Source organism: Anarrhichthys ocellatus, unplaced genomic scaffold, assembly GCF_004355925.1.
Source record: "Anarrhichthys ocellatus isolate YVR2014 unplaced genomic scaffold, GSC_Weel_1.0 scaffold23, whole genome shotgun sequence".
In the NCBI taxonomy this organism is placed as follows: domain Eukaryota; kingdom Metazoa; phylum Chordata; class Actinopteri; order Perciformes; family Anarhichadidae; genus Anarrhichthys; species Anarrhichthys ocellatus.
Genome location: NW_022280053.1, coordinates 322,306 through 341,883, shown reverse-complemented (window position 1 = coordinate 341,883; position 19,578 = coordinate 322,306). Strand labels below are relative to the sequence as shown.

The 19,578-nt window shown below is 40.8% G+C and overlaps 3 protein-coding genes across 4 annotated transcripts; all 3 read right to left on the bottom strand.

Moving 5' to 3' along the window:
• Positions 1 to 966: 966 nt before the first annotated feature.
• On the bottom strand, positions 967 to 9,811 carry LOC116390517 (nucleolysin TIA-1-like). 2 transcript variants are annotated; one of them, XM_031860276.1, is made up of 12 exons: positions 9,612 to 9,811; positions 8,577 to 8,673; positions 7,653 to 7,751; positions 5,852 to 5,906; positions 4,969 to 5,056; positions 4,710 to 4,785; positions 4,464 to 4,569; positions 4,138 to 4,236; positions 3,968 to 4,052; positions 3,465 to 3,603; positions 3,190 to 3,347; positions 967 to 2,924 (listed from the first exon to the last, which is right to left on the bottom strand). In XM_031860276.1, the coding sequence occupies exons 1-12, from the start codon at positions 9,635 to 9,637 to the stop codon at positions 2,786 to 2,788; spliced, it is 1,167 nt and encodes a 388-aa protein (XP_031716136.1). In that variant the 5' UTR covers positions 9,638 to 9,811; the 3' UTR covers positions 967 to 2,785. The 2 variants fall into 2 exon arrangements, with proteins under 2 accessions (XP_031716136.1, XP_031716137.1); XM_031860277.1 differs by having other exon boundaries at positions 3,190 to 3,344.
• Positions 9,812 to 9,920: 109 nt separating this feature from the next.
• On the bottom strand, positions 9,921 to 13,698 carry dtwd2 (DTW motif tRNA-uridine aminocarboxypropyltransferase 2). Its single transcript, XM_031860227.1, has 6 exons — positions 13,365 to 13,698; positions 13,117 to 13,207; positions 12,486 to 12,580; positions 12,193 to 12,391; positions 11,908 to 12,036; positions 9,921 to 11,439 (listed from the first exon to the last, which is right to left on the bottom strand). Exons 1-6 carry the CDS (start codon positions 13,526 to 13,528, stop codon positions 11,260 to 11,262), a joined length of 858 nt encoding a protein of 285 aa, XP_031716087.1. The 5' UTR covers positions 13,529 to 13,698; the 3' UTR covers positions 9,921 to 11,259.
• Positions 13,699 to 14,587: 889 nt separating this feature from the next.
• On the bottom strand, positions 14,588 to 18,192 carry si:ch1073-398f15.1 (cardiomyopathy-associated protein 5). Its single transcript, XM_031860338.1, has 2 exons — positions 17,960 to 18,192; positions 14,588 to 17,060 (listed from the first exon to the last, which is right to left on the bottom strand). Exons 1-2 carry the CDS (start codon positions 18,082 to 18,084, stop codon positions 14,828 to 14,830), a joined length of 2,358 nt encoding a protein of 785 aa, XP_031716198.1. The 5' UTR covers positions 18,085 to 18,192; the 3' UTR covers positions 14,588 to 14,827.
• Positions 18,193 to 19,578: the final 1,386 nt, after the last annotated feature.

The following is a 19,578-nucleotide window of genomic DNA, read 5'->3' as shown; positions in this document are numbered from 1 at the left end:
AGTGGTCTGTGGTCACCACCTGCAGAACCACTCCTTTATTGGGGGTGTCTGTCTTGCTAATTGCCTATAATTTCCACCTGTTGTCTATTCCATTTGCACAACAGCATGTGAAATTGATTGTCAGTGTTGCTTCCTAAGTGGGCAGTTTGATTTCACAGAAGTGTGATTGACTTGGAGTTACATTGTGTTGTTTAAGTGTTCCCATTATTTTTTTGAGCAGTAATATATATATATATATATATATATATATATTCCGTTGTGCAACCCTGTCATACAATGACAAAAACCTTGTAATGTTATATGTTGAATTAATTGACTGATCGTCTTTAAATATTTTCATTTCTGTTGAAGTCTTCAGACCGAGAGTCCAAAACCCAAATATACTCAGGATGTAAAACATAAATTAATATAAAGCATTGCAGTTGTATTTCCTAATTGTTAAACGTAAAGAGATGAACATAATTAACATGGCGTCATACAACCTTACATTTAGAGGTTCTGGTTTTTGTCCACCCACTACACATTGCACTATATTTAAACTGAAATTATGAATTGATTAATCTATTAGTCTAATAGCAGACAAACTAATCATAAAGTATGATTAGAAAAAGTCTCAGTCATTTCATTTTTAAGCTAAATAAAAGTTCTCTCTGGTTCCACTTCTCAAATGTGAAATATGTGCTGCTTTTCTTTGTCATATATGATATAAAATTGAACATATTTAGGTTTTGGACTTTTGGTTGGACAATAGAAAACATTTGAAGACACTTTTTTTTTTTACATTTCATGGTTAACTAATCAAGAAAATAATGAGCACATTAATCGCACGTGAAAGTGATCTATAACGGTGACTAATTATATGTTAAAAGAATAAAGTCTGCACACTGAATATAATACATGTGAATACAGTGAATTTTGTCAAACCCGTTCCACCTGGTTTTAAAGATGCAAACAGTGTAACTGGGATCTGTTTTAAGCATCAGCATTTTAATGGGGACAAAGCAAAAACTCAAACCATGTCACTGAAGCATCGACAGACCTTCTCTCGCCAAAACAAAGGTTGAAAACATTCTTAGTCACCGCCTACTCCTGGATGATCTTTTGGTTAAATTTTTAAAAAAAAGTAACTCACGGATAAGGCAACACAATGGATGTTTTCCAGCTCTATTAAAAATGGTGGTGGCCACAGTGCAAAACTTGGATCCTCATATGGTTGTTTTCTTGATCTATAAAAACAATTATTTAGTTTTGAGACAGAATAACTTAATGATGTATTACTTGTCAATTGAAAAAGGCTCTTGCATTGCATAGCAATGCTGCTTTTTCATGCAGAGTCACTGGAAGAATCGAATGTTGCCTCTACTGTACACGGACCAGCGCTCGACAGGGATGCTACTGTCAAACAGCTGTTTGTGGAGTCCATCAACCTTCATTAACATGTTGTCTTTATACAGATTCAGTACAATTCAACAGACTGTTTGGTTATATACATAAAAAACAGACAAAAGAATGTGGAATGCAAAAACATAAAAACAACCGAGTATTTTCAAATTGTGTGAAACGGTAACCTTAAGTATTTGTGCAATATTCACCTGCCTATAAGTAAGATAAGAGTGGCAGTAATCCCTGCAATTGGTTCATTTGAGATATTGAAAATCTAATTGAAAAAATAAAAAGTTGACAGTTGACAGCCACTTAGTGTTTCATAAACAAACATAAAAAAGGTCTCGCGTGTCGGATGATTCTCGATGGTGTCACTGCAACGTTTCCTTATAAGACAGTCCCGAAATGAAACACAAAAAAAAAAAAAAAAAAAGGCAAAAGCTCTTTATACAATGTCGTCATTTTTAAAGTTGCTGAAAACAAAACAAAAAAAGAAAGAAAACGACACAATTTTATCAGTTGCAAAAAAAAAAAAAAAAAAAAAAGATGGCGTAGTCCTTTCTGTTTCAGGGGAAGATGAATTGTTCTTGTGTGTAAAAGCATCAGTTCTCACACACACACACACACACACACACGCACGCACACACACAGGAGTCTCTTCGGTCTGTTCAGTCCGTGTTCCGGCAGATGAAAGTGAAGGAGCGCTGAATCTTAATCGTTTCCACTTTTCCCCTCAACCTGCCTACTTGGCCTGCTCAGTGATTTCCTACATTTCACAGAATGACGTCGACAAACACCCTGAGAACTGCCTCGGACCAGAAGTGAGAGCGAGAGGAACAAATTAAAATGGCACTCCTTCCTCAATACATTGCATTACTTACTATGGATTAATGAGCGCCGTCTGTCTCCCTGTATGATTGTTAAACATTGGTATAAAATCCCGCCCTTGCTCTTTGGCTCTGAGGGGCTGAAAACAAAAACAAAAACCTGGTGTTTTAGCTATAATTAGTCGGTGTTTCTCTTAAATTATAAACGTGGCTGTGCTAGAAATATCTACACACACGGTCGTATAATTTACATTTGGCCAGTCATCTGCAGGCATTACAAAAATACGCCAAACAATAGAAATGGGCCGAGGAATAGCTGATTTGACATATTTACGTGTTCTGGAGTGGATTGTTGTTTGTTTTACACTTGCAGATTTGGGCAGTGGGTGAAGTTATGGGCTGGTAAAGGTTGTTTTAAAATAAAAATTAAAAAAAAAACATGGCGTACCAGCTTCTCTAACAGAATAACGTTTGTGTGGCGACAGAGAGCACATCTAATGCGCTCCTTCCCCCCCAGCAGAGTATCATCCTTGTGGCCCTTTAGAGGCTTTAGAGCGGCCTACTGTGAGCGGTGATCAGTGGGTGTGGTAGCCGGCGGTGCTCATGCCGGCCGTGTTGGTGAGCACGGCCCCGTTGACTCCCTGGCCCGGCTCCACCATGGCCCCGTTACTCACGGCGCCCACACCTGTCCATCCGGCACCGGCATGTAAATGACTGAAACGGCACACAGAGACAAGACGGTTATACAAAATATAAATCAACATTTTACTAGATCGACTGGGTTTAAGGCAGGACTCTTACCAGAGTCATTTTACACTGTAGTAAAAGACCGGAATACTTCTTCTGCCACTGGACATTTGAAGTAACAAGTGTATATGTACATATACAAGTGTATAGAAGGACAGTAAAGCTGGATTTATACACCTGCGTTAAGCAAGAAAGCCGTTCCTTTCAATCCCGCGTCCTCTCTCGTACTCACTTGTAGCCCTGCTGATCCCAGCTCTGTCCGTAGACTCCATAGCTTGGCACCTGCCATCCGTTGGGCACATACTGCCCGATCTGCTGGGCGGCCGCCGTGTTGCTGTACCACTGACCCCACTGACTGTAGGGCTGCGCTGCGAAGCTCACCGTGTTCTGCTGACGTACAGAATTATATATTTAAGTGTCACATTGCACCACAGTGAGATGAAGCGGTCCAGCAGGGAGTCACTGTAACGGAAGCAGACCAGGGAGGACAGTCCTTTGTGTACATACCTGTGGCATCTGTACCTGCTGGATGGGGCTAACCATGTCTGTCGTTTCTTTGCCCCAGTAACACTTCACGACGTAGCCCTCTATGGATGTACCGTTGACGGACACGATGGCATGAGCTGCTGCTTCATGAGAGTTGAACCTGCACACAGAAAAAGAGCGTCGTCGTGAGGTTCGTATTAAAGATGCAACGGGGGAAAAAAACTCTGATTTTCAGATGACAGCATCATGCTGCTTTCAAGCTCTACTCAGTAAACAGGAGTATTGGGGCGAAGCTAAATTATAACGCTGTCATGAGGCGTTCAAATAGAGTCTCGTAAACTTGAGAAACTTCAATAAATCCAGTTGTTTGAAGCAACATAACATAGATGATAAAGGGGGAATCGTGACCTGTTTTAAGACTAGCTCTAAGCAGCTTATGATACATAATTAAACTACTAAAAATAGTTTTTCAGGACATGGAAGAATCATTAAAATTTTCATTGCATCAAATAAAGTCCCCTTACCTCACAAACGAGTAGCCTTTGTCGGGGAAAACCCGGATTTCCATTATTTGGCCGAAAGGTGAGAAGGTCTGTCTCATGATTTGCTCTAAAAAGGAAAATGAAACCGTTAACATTCTGTATTAAAATAAGTGCTTTTAATCCCTGCAGCTCGGTCTTAAGGACAAACTCACCTGTGAGGCCTGTGGTGACCCCCCCGCAGTAGACGGTGCAGTTGCTGGGGCTGGACTGGTTCACCACCTCGTCAAAAGATAGCTGCTTGGTGTTGGGTGCTAAATGAAGAGATAGAGCAAGGTTCTATTTAAGTTGTCTTTTCTCAAAATATAAGAACACAACCGTGTGCCTCTGCTACGGTGAAGTGTTTATTAGTCCCAAGAGAAATTCAGTAATTTTGTGTTCTCAGGTGATTTAGAAGATGTGGGAATCTTTGACAAGTACGACAGGTAAGAGAGCTGAGATACAGATTCATTCTTCTTTGATTGAATTCCAGTGAACTTACTCTCGTTGGTAGTTTTAGGAGCAGGCTTCCTTGTGGCCCAGTTGGTCCTGATCTGCCTTCCTCCCAACCACTGGCCTCCCATCTGCTGGATGGCGTTCTCCGCATCCTGATCAGAGAGAGAAACACGCAGAACCCCTCAGCCATCAACGAAGCGTACCGTCTCACTGCATGTAAACCCTGAGCTTCAACTACGTTAACTAATGTGTTCTCAGTCCTCTCACACATGGGCATTACTGGCACACTTACCCATTTGTTGAAGAAGGAGACAAAGCCATAGCCTTTAGATTTACCTGTGGCCATGTCTTTCACCACTCGACAATCCCTGTGGACAAATAACGTTAAGTTAACAAAACGTAAAATATCAAGGATAAAAGCCAGCAACATATTAAATATCCATAAAGAAAGGGATTTAAAGCATGCTAATGATGTAGCATGTCTGATCCAAAATGGCAATATAGAATAAAATATAGAATTACACTAATAATGATGATAAGAATACACTTACGATATTTTCCCAAATGGAGCAAAAGCTGCTTTTATGTCATCTGTGGTGATTTCAGGACTTAAATCTCCAACAAAGACGTGGAAGTGACCTGAAGAAAACAAAACAGACGTTCACACAAACAATTTAACACGAAGAAAACACAGATCGCATGATGTCAGTGATAAGATAAAAACACTGCCAACCGGACAGGTAAGTCTGACTCTTAAGAACTTTATTTACTAAAATAATGAATGAAATCGCTGCTTATGGCATAACACCTGTTGCTATTTTGTACTTCTATTTTATTGTTGCGGGTATTATTATGTTTTCATGTACGTTTTATCCAGAACAGTTTATTTTAAACAAACAAGTTTTTATATACCGAGTATTGTGTTTGGAACGTGATGATATTTGAACCGCGATGAAGAAAGCGTGATGAAGAAAGCGTGATGAAGAAACCGTGATGAAGAATGCGTGAAACCGTGATGAAGAAACCGCGACGAAGAAACCGTGTAACCACAATGAAGAAAACATGAAACCGCGATGAAGAAAGCGTGATGAAGAAAGAATACGTGATGAAGAAACCGTGTAACCATAATGAAGAAAACATGAAACCGCGATGAAGAATGCGTGATGAAGAAACCGTGTAACCATAATGAAGAAAACATGAAACCGCGATGAAGAATGCGTGATGAAGAAAGAATGCGTGATGAAGAAACCGTGTAACCACAATGAAGAAAACATGAAACCGCGATGAAGAAACCGTGTAACCGCGACGAAGAAAATGCGAAACCGCGTCGAAGAAATCGCGACGAACATACCGCGACGAAGAAACCCTGTAACCGCGACGAAGAAACCCTGTAACCGCGATGAAGAAACCCTGTAACCGCGATGAACTACTTACTACTTGTGTCTTTCTTTTGGCTGGTTGGCGTCGTGGCCCAGTTGACCTTGACCTCCTGCAGGAGACAGTCGAGAGCGGAAGGAAGAGGGAAGAAGGTGAGAAGTGAAGGACGCTTGCATAAGGGAGGAAGGTGCTTTCTCTCTGATTAGAGGCTGTCACACACCAGTTTACTTTTATATTCTGTGATTGAGAATTTGTTGTCATAAGGTGGTCTCTGTAGGCCTTACGTGGGTTCTTAAACCAACACGACAAACTGATTCATTCATTGTTATTACCTAATTTTACATACCTTTGCATTAGTTAATAGAACAGTAATAAATACAGTGGAGATTATAAAAGGGATATCAAGATTTCACCTTCATTATCAGGAACATTTCAGTCAAGTAAAAATTTGGAGCAAAACTGTAGGAAGTAAGGTCCAAATAACAAGGGACTTACAAACAAGTGATTTTTACGAACTTGTTATACTCCTCAAATGGTCCTTCAATACCTGTTGAGGATAAAATATTTTCAACTGAATGTATTTTCTCTTGAAGTTGCTCTTATGTGGATTCTAAGTGGAAATAACTTTGCAAAAGAACACAGAGCAGTAAACACGTGAGGGGACAGAAGAGCATCAGTTCAAGGAGATCAGAGACATGTAGCACGATTACACAGCAGGGCCATGTTCAACAAACCAATCAATCAACATGAGACACAATGATGCATTATGTGACAGTATTTCAAACAGCACCTTGTTTACACCTGTGTAGATACACAATGCAAGTTAGTAGTTTATTAGATATTATTTTTATGTCATATAATGCTACAGCCCGCAAAAGATCCTGCTTTTGGAGATTTGTAAAGGCTTTTATAACCTAATTGGTCAAATGTCTAATGTAAAAGTTTGCTTAATGTGCAAGTATTCTGATCCACTTATTATTAGTATATAAAGTAAAATATTATAATTGGTTCCAGCTTCTTCAGTGTGGATATTTGCTGTTTCATAGTTTTCTTTTAATATTCAACTGAAAACAGGACAAAACAAGACACCTCATCATATAAACTTGTTTATTTTTTTGCTATTCTACTATATAGACCAAACAATATATTATGTTTAGAAAAAGTAAATAGTGTTTATTTATTTAAAAAAGGCCCTAGGATGTAAAACAGACTGCATGAACAGAAGACTTGAGCTTTTTTTTGTGTGTGTGACAATTCACTTATATTAGAATATGATGCAACATAAATATTGCTAAAAACAGATATTGACATATTCATAGTTTCAGTGCCGGTTCAAAAGATAAGAAAGAGTCTCAATTCAATCATAAAAGGTGTCAAAATGTAATAAACCGCATCAGTCTGAATGAATTTGCTTCTCTCTAATTACAGGAATAAAAAATAACATATTGGCCTCCTAAACCTACAACTGTGAGGGCAGAAAACACTATAATAATATAATAATTTTACTCTAATTATTTGAATCTATCATGGCTACTTGAGGGATCTACCGACTAGTTTTAATACCACGAGAAACAATTCCAAAGAAAAACAAAAAGCTCACATCGTCGAGTATGAAGACATTATGTTGTTTTGAGTTCACAGAAGTAACATTACTGGCATTCCCGCCGCGGTCATTTCAGATTGTGCACAGAAGAATAACGTGCGCAGGGGAATAAAAACAAATTAAAGTGCAGTGGAGCAGGAACAAGGAAGTGTGAGAAGATCTAAAAAAGATACACGTCTTTCCAGTTGCTTCATTTTCAACCATGCCCACCCAGCCTCGCCATAGTCGACTCACCCAGGAGATATGATAGCTTACCTTACCCAGTATTTTCCGACCGTTCATGGCTGCGATTGTGGCAGTGGCATGTCTATACTCATAGAACTCCACAAAGCAGTACGGGTCATGACCTGCCGTCTGGAGGGGACGAGAAACACAAATATTACACACCATCGTTTAAAGAAATATACAAACCGTATCCCTTGAAGGATAAGAGATTTACAGAGCAGATATGTATGCTGCAACAGACTATGTTGGACTTTAAAGTCACTGTGGTCTTTAGTAAATATGACAACATCATTTAGGATTAAAGTGACAATAACAATAAGGATTGCCCCCTTGCCTGGGGATAGTAAAATGCCACGGCGGGCTAGTTAATCTAACTGAAAAATGATTCAACACACTGATTTTTTCCCAGAGACAATGATGGAAGTAGGTAAGGAGCGAGCCATCTCAGCTTCCCTTCCTTCTCATCTCTTTTGAGAGTTGCCCTCGTGCAGTGCCGATCGGGCACATGAGAGAAAACTGCAACGGGTAAAAGCTACATTTATAAACTTAAGAACTAACGAGCATTTCAATTATCCTGTAAACAGGAGTTTAGTTGGTTGGTGTTAAGAGGATGTGGGCAAATCTCCAGATTCATTTACTTAAATAAAGATGACACATAAATAACGTTGATCTTTGTTGTTATTTGATAACTGCTCATAAATAAATATTTTATAAGGGTACGGGACAAGTAGAAAAACAATGTGGAACCCTGCAGAATAATCCTGGACTCTGGAGGAATTGTTGTGAATGAACATCAGAAAACTAAACCAGATCCCAAGGCTGGGGAGCTAAATATTGATTCATGAATTCTCAAAGGTTATACAACAGTTGTCCTTGGATTGTACGGCCAAAGGTGCCGGTTGTAATCCAAGCATCTTCTCAGGCACGAGAGGAGGAGGGGGGGATGATACTCACATCTACTATCATTTTACAGCTCTTGCAGGGTCCAATCTGGCCAAACAACTCCAGGATGAGGGCCTCTGTCACGTCCCGGGACAGATTCCCCACATACCTACAACGGACAAGAGACAGACAGTTTAGTGAAGTAGAAATGTGACATCTTGTACTGCACTTAAACCATGAAATATTATTATTTAAACTGGCGTGTGTGTAAATGCCAAAACCACACACACACCCACAATAAAAAACAGACACCAGCACCAGGCAGTAATTAGATTTAAAATCCACCTTTAAGATTCAAGAAACTGCAAATGTCTCAAGACTGTTTCTGGCAAATGATTACATGTAGTCTGCATTTAATAAAAACAAACATAAGAGAGCAACTAAAGACAGCCAACACCATTAAAATATCTGCTCCCTGCCCTTTAAAATAGATTGAAGTGCATCTTAATTAAAATAAACCTTTTCCATGACAAAATAAACAGCGTTTGCATTTGTTACTATCTCACTGTGGTTACTGGTAACACAGCTATCCATTCTAATGACTCGTTCCTGGGCCTGTGCAGTGATGCTTCCAGCGCAACAACGTTGTGGAGCTGACGGCTCACCAGACTCCGTAGAGAAAACACACCAGTCCAGGTTTCTCCTGCTCATCGTCACTCACTACCCGTGTAGAGCAGTCTCTATCACATGGGGCCAATCCGTACAGGTCACCAATGAATTCGGCACAAACTAAAACACATTCAGCTCTATTCATTTCAATTAAAATCAAAATTGAGCGTGAACCAACGCGTTAATTTGAGCAATTTCTGGAATTAGTTAACGTTGGCTAGCATTCACGACTGAGGCGAATTTACCAGATGTTAGATCACTACGATGTGTTTAGTTATCATTGAGGTTATTAGCTTAAACACCTCATACAATTGTGGGATTAATAATAGAGTTAAATGTCCAAAATATCTCCGTTTTTAGGTCCGGAGTCCGGATAATACGCTGCATCTTAATGCTAACGTAGCTAGCGGTAACGCAGACTCACACACACACACTTACAGGGTTTTAGGCTGGTCATCGTCCATTCTGTTTAACTTGCTGGCCGAGAACAAGTCGCAACCCTGAGAGAAAGTCCACGACTGTCTTTGGCAGCTGCCTGTAACACCGTCAAGTTGTTTTTATTGCGCAGTATGTGAACCGCTTAACCCGCCGCTGAGTGAACAATGGGGGCAGCCGACAAAGATGGCGGAGCGACCAGGAGCCGAGGCGAAACGCGCATGCGTGGCGATTCAGCCACAGGCAACATCAAGTCATGTTACAAAATACTCCCATTTCTCTCTGTATATTTGCCCTTTTTTCTGTTTTACACAAAGCATATGAGCAGCACTTTATTACATTATTATCTTATATGTATTCAGTTAATTATCTACTGTTATTTTCTTAATGTGTGTACTTTATTTTAACATTCTTTCTATTTCTTCTGCACTGTGCCATGTGTCACCATACCATTTAATCTTCATTAAGAATATTGTAGACGGAGACACAAAAAAAAAATCTGTATATGGTACATATTGTGCCAACATGGGACTTTCCTTTACCCCTAAAATGCATTTAACCAGATGCCCGAGAATAACATGCATTTTTGCAGCTGTATAAATGTAACTCATACATGTAAAAGTATTATATTTATCATTATATAAGCACATACAGTACAGATTTGGCTCCCTTTGAGGGCTCACTGCTGCATACATGTTTTCTATACACTGAAAAGCAATCCATGCAATTATTTCTACATTTCTGTAAATAATATTTGGAAGAAAAATCACACTTTACCATTTAATGTTTGAAATGTAGTCTTTGCTGCCTCATGTGTCCCAGAGCTTCTTTCAAAGAGCAGCATAGCAAGCTGAAACTGTGTTTAAATATTCTTTACAGGAGGTAACTTGTTTAAATCTTAATAATTCAATCTATATATTGATCCGTAAACATGAACAAGTCGAAAAGTGGTACTAAGCGCACAGGCAAACCCAAATGGCAAAATTGACACTTTGAGACCTAAAATAAGATTAGAACATGTACATTTTATTGCATAATTATATTATACAAGACCGTGTCCCATCGGATTTACTTTAACTCCTTCTGTGTGATATCTAATTTTTAAAAATCCTTGTAAAATATCTTAAAAACCTTACAGCTAAATATTACCTCACTGTATATTGGAAAGAGCTCACATCATCCCCAATAGTACTATTCTCCCTTTTCTTCCTGCTGTAATGTGTTGGTGTGGTAGGTTCTTGGAGTATCACAAGCTTTAGAGTCATTTTTATTTTGTTACACATCTGAATAGATTTTGTTAAAAACATTAGCCCATCCAGATGTGTAAAATCAATCCAAACAGATCCATCATAGGGTTTATAAAATGTAATTTGTTTTTAAAACAACGAAAACTGATTTATTGTCACACCATGACATTTAAACTACAACTTAAACTTCGTTAATTATTTTTAAATCAAGGACAAATCCATAAATTACATTTACCAGCAATTATCTATAAAATAAAACCCCCCAAAAAACCAAAAAAGTCCAGTGGTTTCCCGTGTGTGTGCCCTGATGCCGTCACATGCTGCTCCAATGAGAACAGTCCTGTGCAGCGTAGAAAAGTAAAAGACGCACAGAGATGATCGAGCTTCTCCGCTCAGTCGCTCCCTCATCTTGGGCAGACGTTGTGGTCGGTGACCAGCTTCTCCATCCTCTTGATCTTGCGCTTGTTCTTGGGCATGGGTTTGTCGTACATGCCGTTCTTCAGGAGATGCTCCTTGCTGTGATGAACCTGAGCGCCGTGCTGCAGCTGGAAGGAGCACAAGGCTTTCAGGGGCCTCAGCAGAACCTGGACACACAGAGGAAGGAGGAAGGGAAGAGTGGTAGAGATACATTTATTTATTTTACATTGCAACCGTTGTTTCAGTCAGTGAACTCAGGAAAAAAACATCTATGTACTGTATATATTTAGTAATATGGCTTTAGTGATTTCACACTTTGTATCTGTAATTTTAAAGCTCGACTTTACTGTTTTGGTTTCAGTCTCTCATCAGACGTCCAGACACCGTTTTCAAAGTTAGCAATTAGCTGCTGAACACAGTGGAGCATTTAGCAGCTCAAAAGCCAGATATGTTTCTCAGGAGTTGGCAGAGACCAAAACAGAGTGAAAACGAGAGTGAATATTGGACTTGCACTCATCAGGTGGACACATACTGACTTAAAATGAATGCTTGTATTGCTCCGTGTATTTGAGCAATTGTTTGTTAACAAGTTCACAAAGTGCAGAAGACTTGACACAATGATGTCACCACGTCACCTCTTGGATGTCGTCGTTGTGCTCCAGGATGGACAGGGCGACAGCAGCGCATTCTAGCGTGGACAGACAGATGTTGGAGGGTTGTGTACGGATCACGTACTGACTGGAAAGATTCCTGTTGAGCTGCACCTGGGGAACCAAAAGCAGAGGTGATTAGTAATGTAAGTGCGGCCTTCTCTCTTTGCTGACATATAATCGGCAATGGCTTTTAAATATTAAGTTATAATACTCATAATTTGAATGAAATTAAACCTCTTTGAAGTGACATCACAGCTATACACACACCTGTTTAGGCAGGTGGAAGAGGCTGTTTTTGAGGAACATGTTTTTGGCCTGGCTCCAGGTGCCGTCTATGATGATCACATTATGTTTCACCGCTCCTACTTCCTGGTATTGCACCAACTCCTCCAGGTTCTGGGATTTGGGACCCGGGTACAGGATCAGCGTCCTGCTGTCCCGACACACCGCTGCCAGCTCTGGGTGCCTGAGAGGAAAAAGGACGGAAGTCAAAAACTAATTAGAGAAATCTGTGAGAGTGGTGTTGTAAAATCAGTGCGCTCACTAGAAGTACAGCTTACTTTTCCTCATTGAACCTCCTTCCCACTATGACATTGCATTTTCCTTGTGGCAAACAAGCAGCAAGTAGCGGCACTGTGCGAAGAACTCTGCTCTCCTGAAAGTACACTAGAGGTTAGAATGGTGGATCATAATCATGAGCTTCTAATAAATAAAACTAGCTGGCCTGTTTGCATTTTACTTGACTGGTTTGGGTAAAAGTGTGGGACACACAAAGTTTGGCATTTGGCAAATAAACACAAAAAAAACAAGTGAATGCAGATTATTTAAATAGATTCATATCAACCTTGCAAATAACTCTTGATAATAAAGATGTTTTAGTGCCTTTCATAAATCTAACAATAGAATAAAAAAGGAAGGGTGCATGCATAAGAAATATCAACAGGGTGTAAATTAAAAAATATACAAAATTCCCAAAATATAAACAACTGTAAGGACCATATATGTATGAGAAGTGGTATAGCTCTGTATGCACAATAACACATCTGAATTATAGGTAATGGATCTCTCAATACCCAGTATGAACAGGAATAATGATCAGAGAAAGGTGCACCTGGCTATTGACTTAAAACAGATTTGTCATTAGTCTCTAGTTTTGAGCATGCATGTCATATTTGACATGTGATAACTCACCTCTGCAGGATGCTGCACTACGTACAGACATGTGGACACCTCCAGGGGTTGTGGTGGTAGAAACGGACAGAGACACACCTTCTGAGGGCGACTACATGGGAGGAAAGTTGAAGACGTGAAGCTGAGATTGCCCTTTTACTTAAAGCATGCTAGTTACTTGTGGAGAAGGATTTCTTTCTTGCCTGTCTGGTCCAACCACACTAACTTGTTAGCTAGCTAGCATTAGCTTTCACTTGAATTCAGCTCACCGGCACCGTAAACACGTCGGTCTTCTCTCGCCGACCTCGACCGGGAGGGCAGCCAGGTCGCCAAACGCGTCGCAAAGTCCATCGTCCGTCGACGAGCTCTCGTCGGTGGCTGGTCCGTTTTCTTCAGAAGACACTGACGGGCAAAAGCCAGGGACATGGTCCATTGCGGAGTTAGCATAAAGCTAACTGATCCAAGTACTCATAACACAACGCCGAGGAAGAGACTTGTAGCATAGAAATACACTAACTAGAAAAACCGTGAACCGGTTAAACCAGTTAGTTAATTCAATAAAACGTAATTTTCTTAACACGGCTTGAGTGGTTTCTTATGACTCATTTATGTTTTAATTATATTATCTGTATGTCGAAAAAGCTTACTATAATCACCCCCAGACAATTATTTTAGCAAAGCTAAAGTAGCAGCTAACACTACATTCACAGCTAGAGCTATGTTAGCCGTGCTAGCTTAGCTTAGCTGTAAATGTCAAGTTAGCTTTAAAATCGGGCACACATTAAAAAAATCCAAAAGCTGGGAATTGTCTTATTTAAGTTAAACTTATTATGTTAACACCTTCATTTAAAAAAATATGTGTTTATTACATAGATTATGGTGTATTAGCTATGTGAATTAGGATATCACTTCTATCTACAGTAATTCTATGACCGCAATGCTAAACTGTCAACTCACAGCTGCCACCTGTCGATGTGGAGGAAAGAAAAGGCGATTTAAAAAGTAATAAAATGGGGAAATGCTCATTTGTAACACTGGATGTCGCCAGAGCATATTTAAACTGATGATAAATAGGTCCCAAAAGCCTTTTAACACAACCTTTGGTCTACCAAAACAAAGATAATAATCTTGTACTGCAGTTTTGCAAGTTTGCAATAATTGTTGTTATGGCGGTTTTGGAAAACATTAAGTTTAAGAATATACACATGTTTGCACGTATTACACATGTTTTTGTTTTTTTGACTGTTTACAAGTGAGTTCACAGACTCCTATATGAGTCGAGGTGTCAGGTTAACAGCCAGAGAGGCTTATTTATAGCTGAAGATCCGCACAAAAGTCACACCGACACATTGCACTCTCACATGTTTTTATTCACACTCGTGACCCAAACTTCTCCCTTCAAACACGCTATGATTCATGCACCACCCGTTCACAGCATATATATATATATATATATATATATATATACATACACACACTGTATATCCTCCTGGATATTTGATCAATGTAACTGTTTTAAGTAAGATTTAGATTTTTAACTTCATGAAGTATGAGTACAGCCAGGTGCAAATGGGTGAAAATTGTAAAAACTATTTGGCGCTTTTAAGATATGAAGTTCAAAGAATTTCCCTCGGTTGATTGTCGGCTAATTCTACTGTGATTTTAAGACCTTAAATAATGACACATCAGCAAGTCGCTTGACAATAAACCTGTTGAAAACCCTTCAGCTCACCTAAAGTATTACACACTGTCCTTTGTCTTTAGCCGGTTCAGCTGAACTATCGCCTTGTTTCTCTGGATGAACCTCTGTTTTAGCCAATTCTGGTAACTTAACGTGTACTTCTTCTGGTTCAGTTTGTTTCGTGGCCGCTTCGCTCTCACTTGTTTCCATTTCCTCAAACATTTCAGTGTCTCTGACAGCTTCTGCACTTTCAGTTTGTGGGGACTCCATTGCAGCCAAGGCGTTTTGAAGCAGAGCAGCGTTGGAGATGGGCTGCGTTGTTTCCTCTCCGTCTCCCTCGTCGGCCGTCTCCGCTGGTGATGCCGTCTCAGCTGGTGACGCCGTCTCAGCTGGCGACGCCATCTCTTTCTCCTCCACCCTATGCTCCTTTCCACCAGCCTCTTCCTTCTCTTCCTTTTCCTGCATAGGCCTAATACCGTCAACCGGAGTCAAAGGTGTGAGGTCCAGACATGCCTTAGGAGAGGATGTGGCCTTTCTCCTGGGAGGGGCAACTGGCCTCTGGGCTCCCGAATCTTGCTTCCACAATTCCTGATCCGTCCTGACGTCTTTCTCGTCCAGAGCTGCAGGATGATCGTCTGTGCTTCCCCAGTCGGGTTCCTCCGAGACAAACTCGAAGCTTGAGACGTTAAGTGGGTCCACTGGGATTTTGTTTTCTACCTTGACGGAGACGTTTTTGTTTGTGTTGGCTTTAGTTTTTCTGGTTGTTTGGGGTTCATCCTCTTCGAGAGATCGAGGGAAAGGATCTACATCCAATGGAGAAGAGTTGTCACTGGACCTGAAGAAGTCTGTGATTTCCTCCTCGGAATTCGGCATCTCGTCTTCTTCAGGCGTGGAAAGCAAATCGCTAAAATCGTACAAATCTTGGACCAACACCCGAGGACCTTCCTCTGGGGATATGTCTTCGTCAGACGGCTCTACCTCCAGCGTAGGAGTCTCATCTATGAGGACGAATTTCTCTAAATATCCCCGGGCCTCCCGGTCCGACTGCCTGCTGTGGAAGGACTTCTCGGACGTCACACTTTCTGCATCCTCTTCTATTTTCCGACTGCCCACTGCCTCCTCGTACAGGTCGGTGTAAAGGAAAGCCATGGCTTTGGGCTCCTCCAGCAAAATTTGGTCGATAATTTTGGGAGGTCCATCCGGTAGGAAGATCGGAGTCAGGACGTCCTCTTGGCTTCCAAACAAAGCGGAACCGCTGGGTTTTGAAGGGAACCTGGAGGGCACGCCACGTCCATCGTCTTTGTCCAGAGGTTTCATGACGTAGCTGCCCGTACTGCCATAGAACACTTCATCCAGAAGCTCGCTAGTGATTTCCACCAGACTCATTGTGTCATTATCCACAGTTGTTGTTGTTGCGGCGGTGTTGTCATCTTCAGACTGATCACGGTTCTCTGTGTCCTGGTTCTCGGGGACAACCTCCGCCTCTTGCTCTACCTGTCCCTGTGAGGTCACAGCAGGACTTCCCGGAGCCTGGGCGTCAATCAGGGCGAACGCCTCGAAGTAGTCCGCGTTGCCAGCAGCTCCTCTGCCCGCAGGCCTGGTCACCGGAGCGCCCGGTGGATCCATTACGTTTATGGAAGACGAGGGCTCGACCCGATCCCCTCTCGCTGCACCTGATCCTGTGAACACCAGCTCGTTATCGTGAGTCTCCTCCCAGGCTTTAGGAACCAGGCTCTCCTCCAGATAAGAAAGGTTGTCCACCATGTCTTTGCTCTCCTCTTCATCCACAGTCACCAGTTTTGGAGGAACAACGATGTTGAGGATTTCAGAGCCCTCGGAGACTAAGCTGAAGAGCCGCTGCTCTTTATCCTGGGGATGATCGTGCGCTTCCTCTTCGTCTCCTTCCTCAGGTTTCACATTCGGCTGCGAGACTTCTACCAACTCCGGCCTTCCCGAGACGTTCTCAGAACTTTCCCCGAGGACTACTCGTTGTCTTTCCGATCTGCTCTTCTGATTGACCCTCTCTTTAGTATTCTTCCGTCTTGAAATCAGCTCCTCGTCCATGACAAAGATGATCTTCCCCGCTGGCCCGGGTGTGGCGAGGCTGAGATCCACGGTGGAGTTTCCAGCTTCGGACCCCCACGGCGTGGCGCAGCGGATGGGGGTCGTATCCCACGCGATCCCGCTGTCCTCGCCCTGCATAGTAACCATGGAGAAGGAGGAGTCCATCATCAGGCATTGCATCTTGGGTCGGACGTTGTCGTCGTGGACGGCCTCGCGTAGACTGAAGGCAGGGAAACAACACAGTGAGATAAGCAGAGCTGTTTTTTCTTCATGTGTATTGAAATTTAAGGTCACTCTGGTTAAATCATCAGCTAACAGATTAAAATATATGTTTTCAAGCTTTTCAGTCAACCGGATTAAATAATATATTTACATTAGAAATTAATTATTTTTGATAACCTTGTGATGATTAGCATGCTGAGTTATCAGGTGGCAGTTTGATTTCAGAACAGAGGACAGATTGTTAAGCCCCCTGAGGCACATTTGTGATATTGGGCTGTATGAATAAAATGTTGTTGAATAGAGGATGTTCTTCTCACATTCACAGTCTTTCACACACTCAGCATACAAGCGCAAGTTGCCAGTTGTATTCGGTACACCGAACTAAAACTAATGCAGTCGAATAACAGTCTTGCATAACTATTTTAGAGAGGTGTTGATTCATCTTAAGGATCATTTTGGAGGTGCTGTTGAGCTGTATTAGATTTTACTGACTGATTGTTCTGTATAATACAACACAATTCAACAGAACCACCTCCAAAATGATCATAAAGTTAAATCAACATGTCTCTAAAAATAAAAACATCATAACCTTCATTAAGGGAGGATTTATTCATATAGTCTGCATTTATTTGAGCTATAGGTGTACCTGACACCTGGCTAAAATGAATGCAGACTAATGCAAAAATAAATACATAATATAATAAAATAATAATAAATAAACTGGCAACTGTATATGTATGCACTCAAACACTCAGGTCAGTGGCACTAATGAAATATAATTCATACGGGAATGAATCCAGTTTATTTCTGTAAAATCAACTGTTGCCTCTGAGCAAATATGGGATTTGTTCAAAGTGACACAGACCACTTTTAATATTAAGAAGTACTGATCTCTACCTGTTTCTAAGGGTCTCCACTTCATCTCCAGCCTCCAGGTCTTGTCCGGCGACATCTTCAGGTGTCATCGCTCTCATCTCAGAGTCCACATCCGCCCGCGACACATCTTCTGTCAGCGTGTCCATTGTTGTAATGTCTCGATTAATCTGCTCTCGACCTCTCACCACAACTCAGCGCTGCTCTGTTGATCACATTCGAGGCCGGGTGTTCTCCAGCCAAGTCTTCGTGCTCAGCGTAATCTTGAAATAGAAAACTGGTCCTCCAGTGTTTCATCTGAAGCATTCCCAGCATGCAGGGAGGTTAATTTGTCATCTGTTCACACCGGCTGAGCCCTTGCGTTTGGCATATACAATAAATAGGTTAATCTGGGTTAATTAGTTGTAGCTTGTGATGAATTAGAACTGTACAAACATGCATCAGCATGTAGAATGCTTCTGGTTTGGTTTCTTTAGACAGGTCTAAATATAATGTTTTGCCGGTAGCTTATATCCAATGTCACGTCTGTTAAGTCTGTCAGAAGCAGTTACGTGTTTAGTTTGTTTTCTTAGTTATACGGGATCCAATAAATCACATATTAGGCTTTGACAGTGAACTAGTGAGGAGAACAAAATGGATAAATAGCACGTTTATAACCCCTTTATTCTAATAACACACATTTATGGGCTAATATACTGTGTTTATCTTCAGCGTTTTGTATTTAAAAATCAGCTTTATGTGACTCCACACTACGAAAGTGTCAATCTCGCACCTGTTGGTGTCTGTCTCGCAGTGTGACGGGGACACTACATGTGAAAATGAAAGACTGGAGGAGCTGGGGAGGGTTTTACTTAAAGTCAACCGGTTGTATCCGGGCAAAAGTTGTCCTCATGTGTAAACTGGTCTGGCACACCGTCAGTCAATCATAAAGGCTAAAAATATACTGGTGTTGAACATGCACTTTCTTCTACAAATGTTTTAGTATATTCAGCTCATTTACTACAGATTACATTCAACTAGCAGCTAACAGTAACTAATTCATTTACATTAGAGTTAAGCACCTATTATCATCTGCAGATTGTCACTTTACTACTTCAATCACCAGATTTACTATAAGGACGTGTATCTTAGGGCTGCCACTAACAAGTGGTTTAATTATCAATTAACCAATTAATCGATAACTTGTGCCAGAAAATGTCTTTGTCACAATAAAATTGGAAAGATTAAGAATCTGTGCACTTCAATGACACAACTGTCCACAAGATGGCAATCATCAGTAGCAGATCATGTGTTTCTGTGTCACTGGCAACTGTATATACACTCTATAACTGTCTGACATAGTAAATTGAATATTATCGGGTTTGTATTGTTATTTGGACAAAACAAATATATTTGATGATGTATCCTTGGGCTCTAGGATATTGGGATGGTGGTATTTGTCACTGTTATCTCATCTTTTATAGGCCAAATAAGATGAATCTATAACAAAAATAATGATAAAGTGCAGCCCTAATATTCATTACCAGGGAAAAAAGGAATATTTGTAAACAGGACCAGATTCTGTTCAACCTTTTTTGGTTTATTTTGCTTAAAATTAGTATTTAGATTATTGTTTGATACATTAAGTACTGTACTGGTACAAT

Bases quoted from the DNA above. Each gene is read 5' to 3' on its own strand.
- LOC116390517 (XM_031860276.1), bottom strand. From the start codon at position 9,637: ATGGACGATGACCAGCCTAAAACCCT. The intron at 4,570-4,709 runs GTAAGTGTGCCA...CTCTCTGATCAG, and splicing joins TCTCCTTCTTCAACAAATGG to GATGCGGAGAACGCCATCCA. The intron at 2,925-3,189 runs GTGAGTACGAGA...GTGCCGTTTCAG, and splicing joins TGGGATCAGCAGGGCTACAA to TCATTTACATGCCGGTGCCG.
- si:ch1073-398f15.1 (XM_031860338.1), bottom strand. From the start codon at position 18,084: ATGGACACGCTGACAGAAGATGTGTCGCGGGCGGATGTGGACTCTGAG. The intron at 17,061-17,959 runs GTAGAGATCAGT...CCCTGCCTTCAG, and splicing joins GTGGAGACCCTTAGAAACAG to TCTACGCGAGGCCGTCCACG.
- dtwd2 (XM_031860227.1), bottom strand. From the start codon at position 13,528: ATGGACCATGTCCCTGGCTTTTGCCCGTCAGTGTCTTCTGAAGAAAAC. The intron at 12,581-13,116 runs GTGAGTTATCAC...GTGTACTTTCAG, and splicing joins TAGTGCAGCATCCTGCAGAG to GAGAGCAGAGTTCTTCGCAC. The intron at 11,440-11,907 runs GTGACGTGGTGA...CTGTGTGTCCAG, and splicing joins ACAACGACGACATCCAAGAG to GTTCTGCTGAGGCCCCTGAA.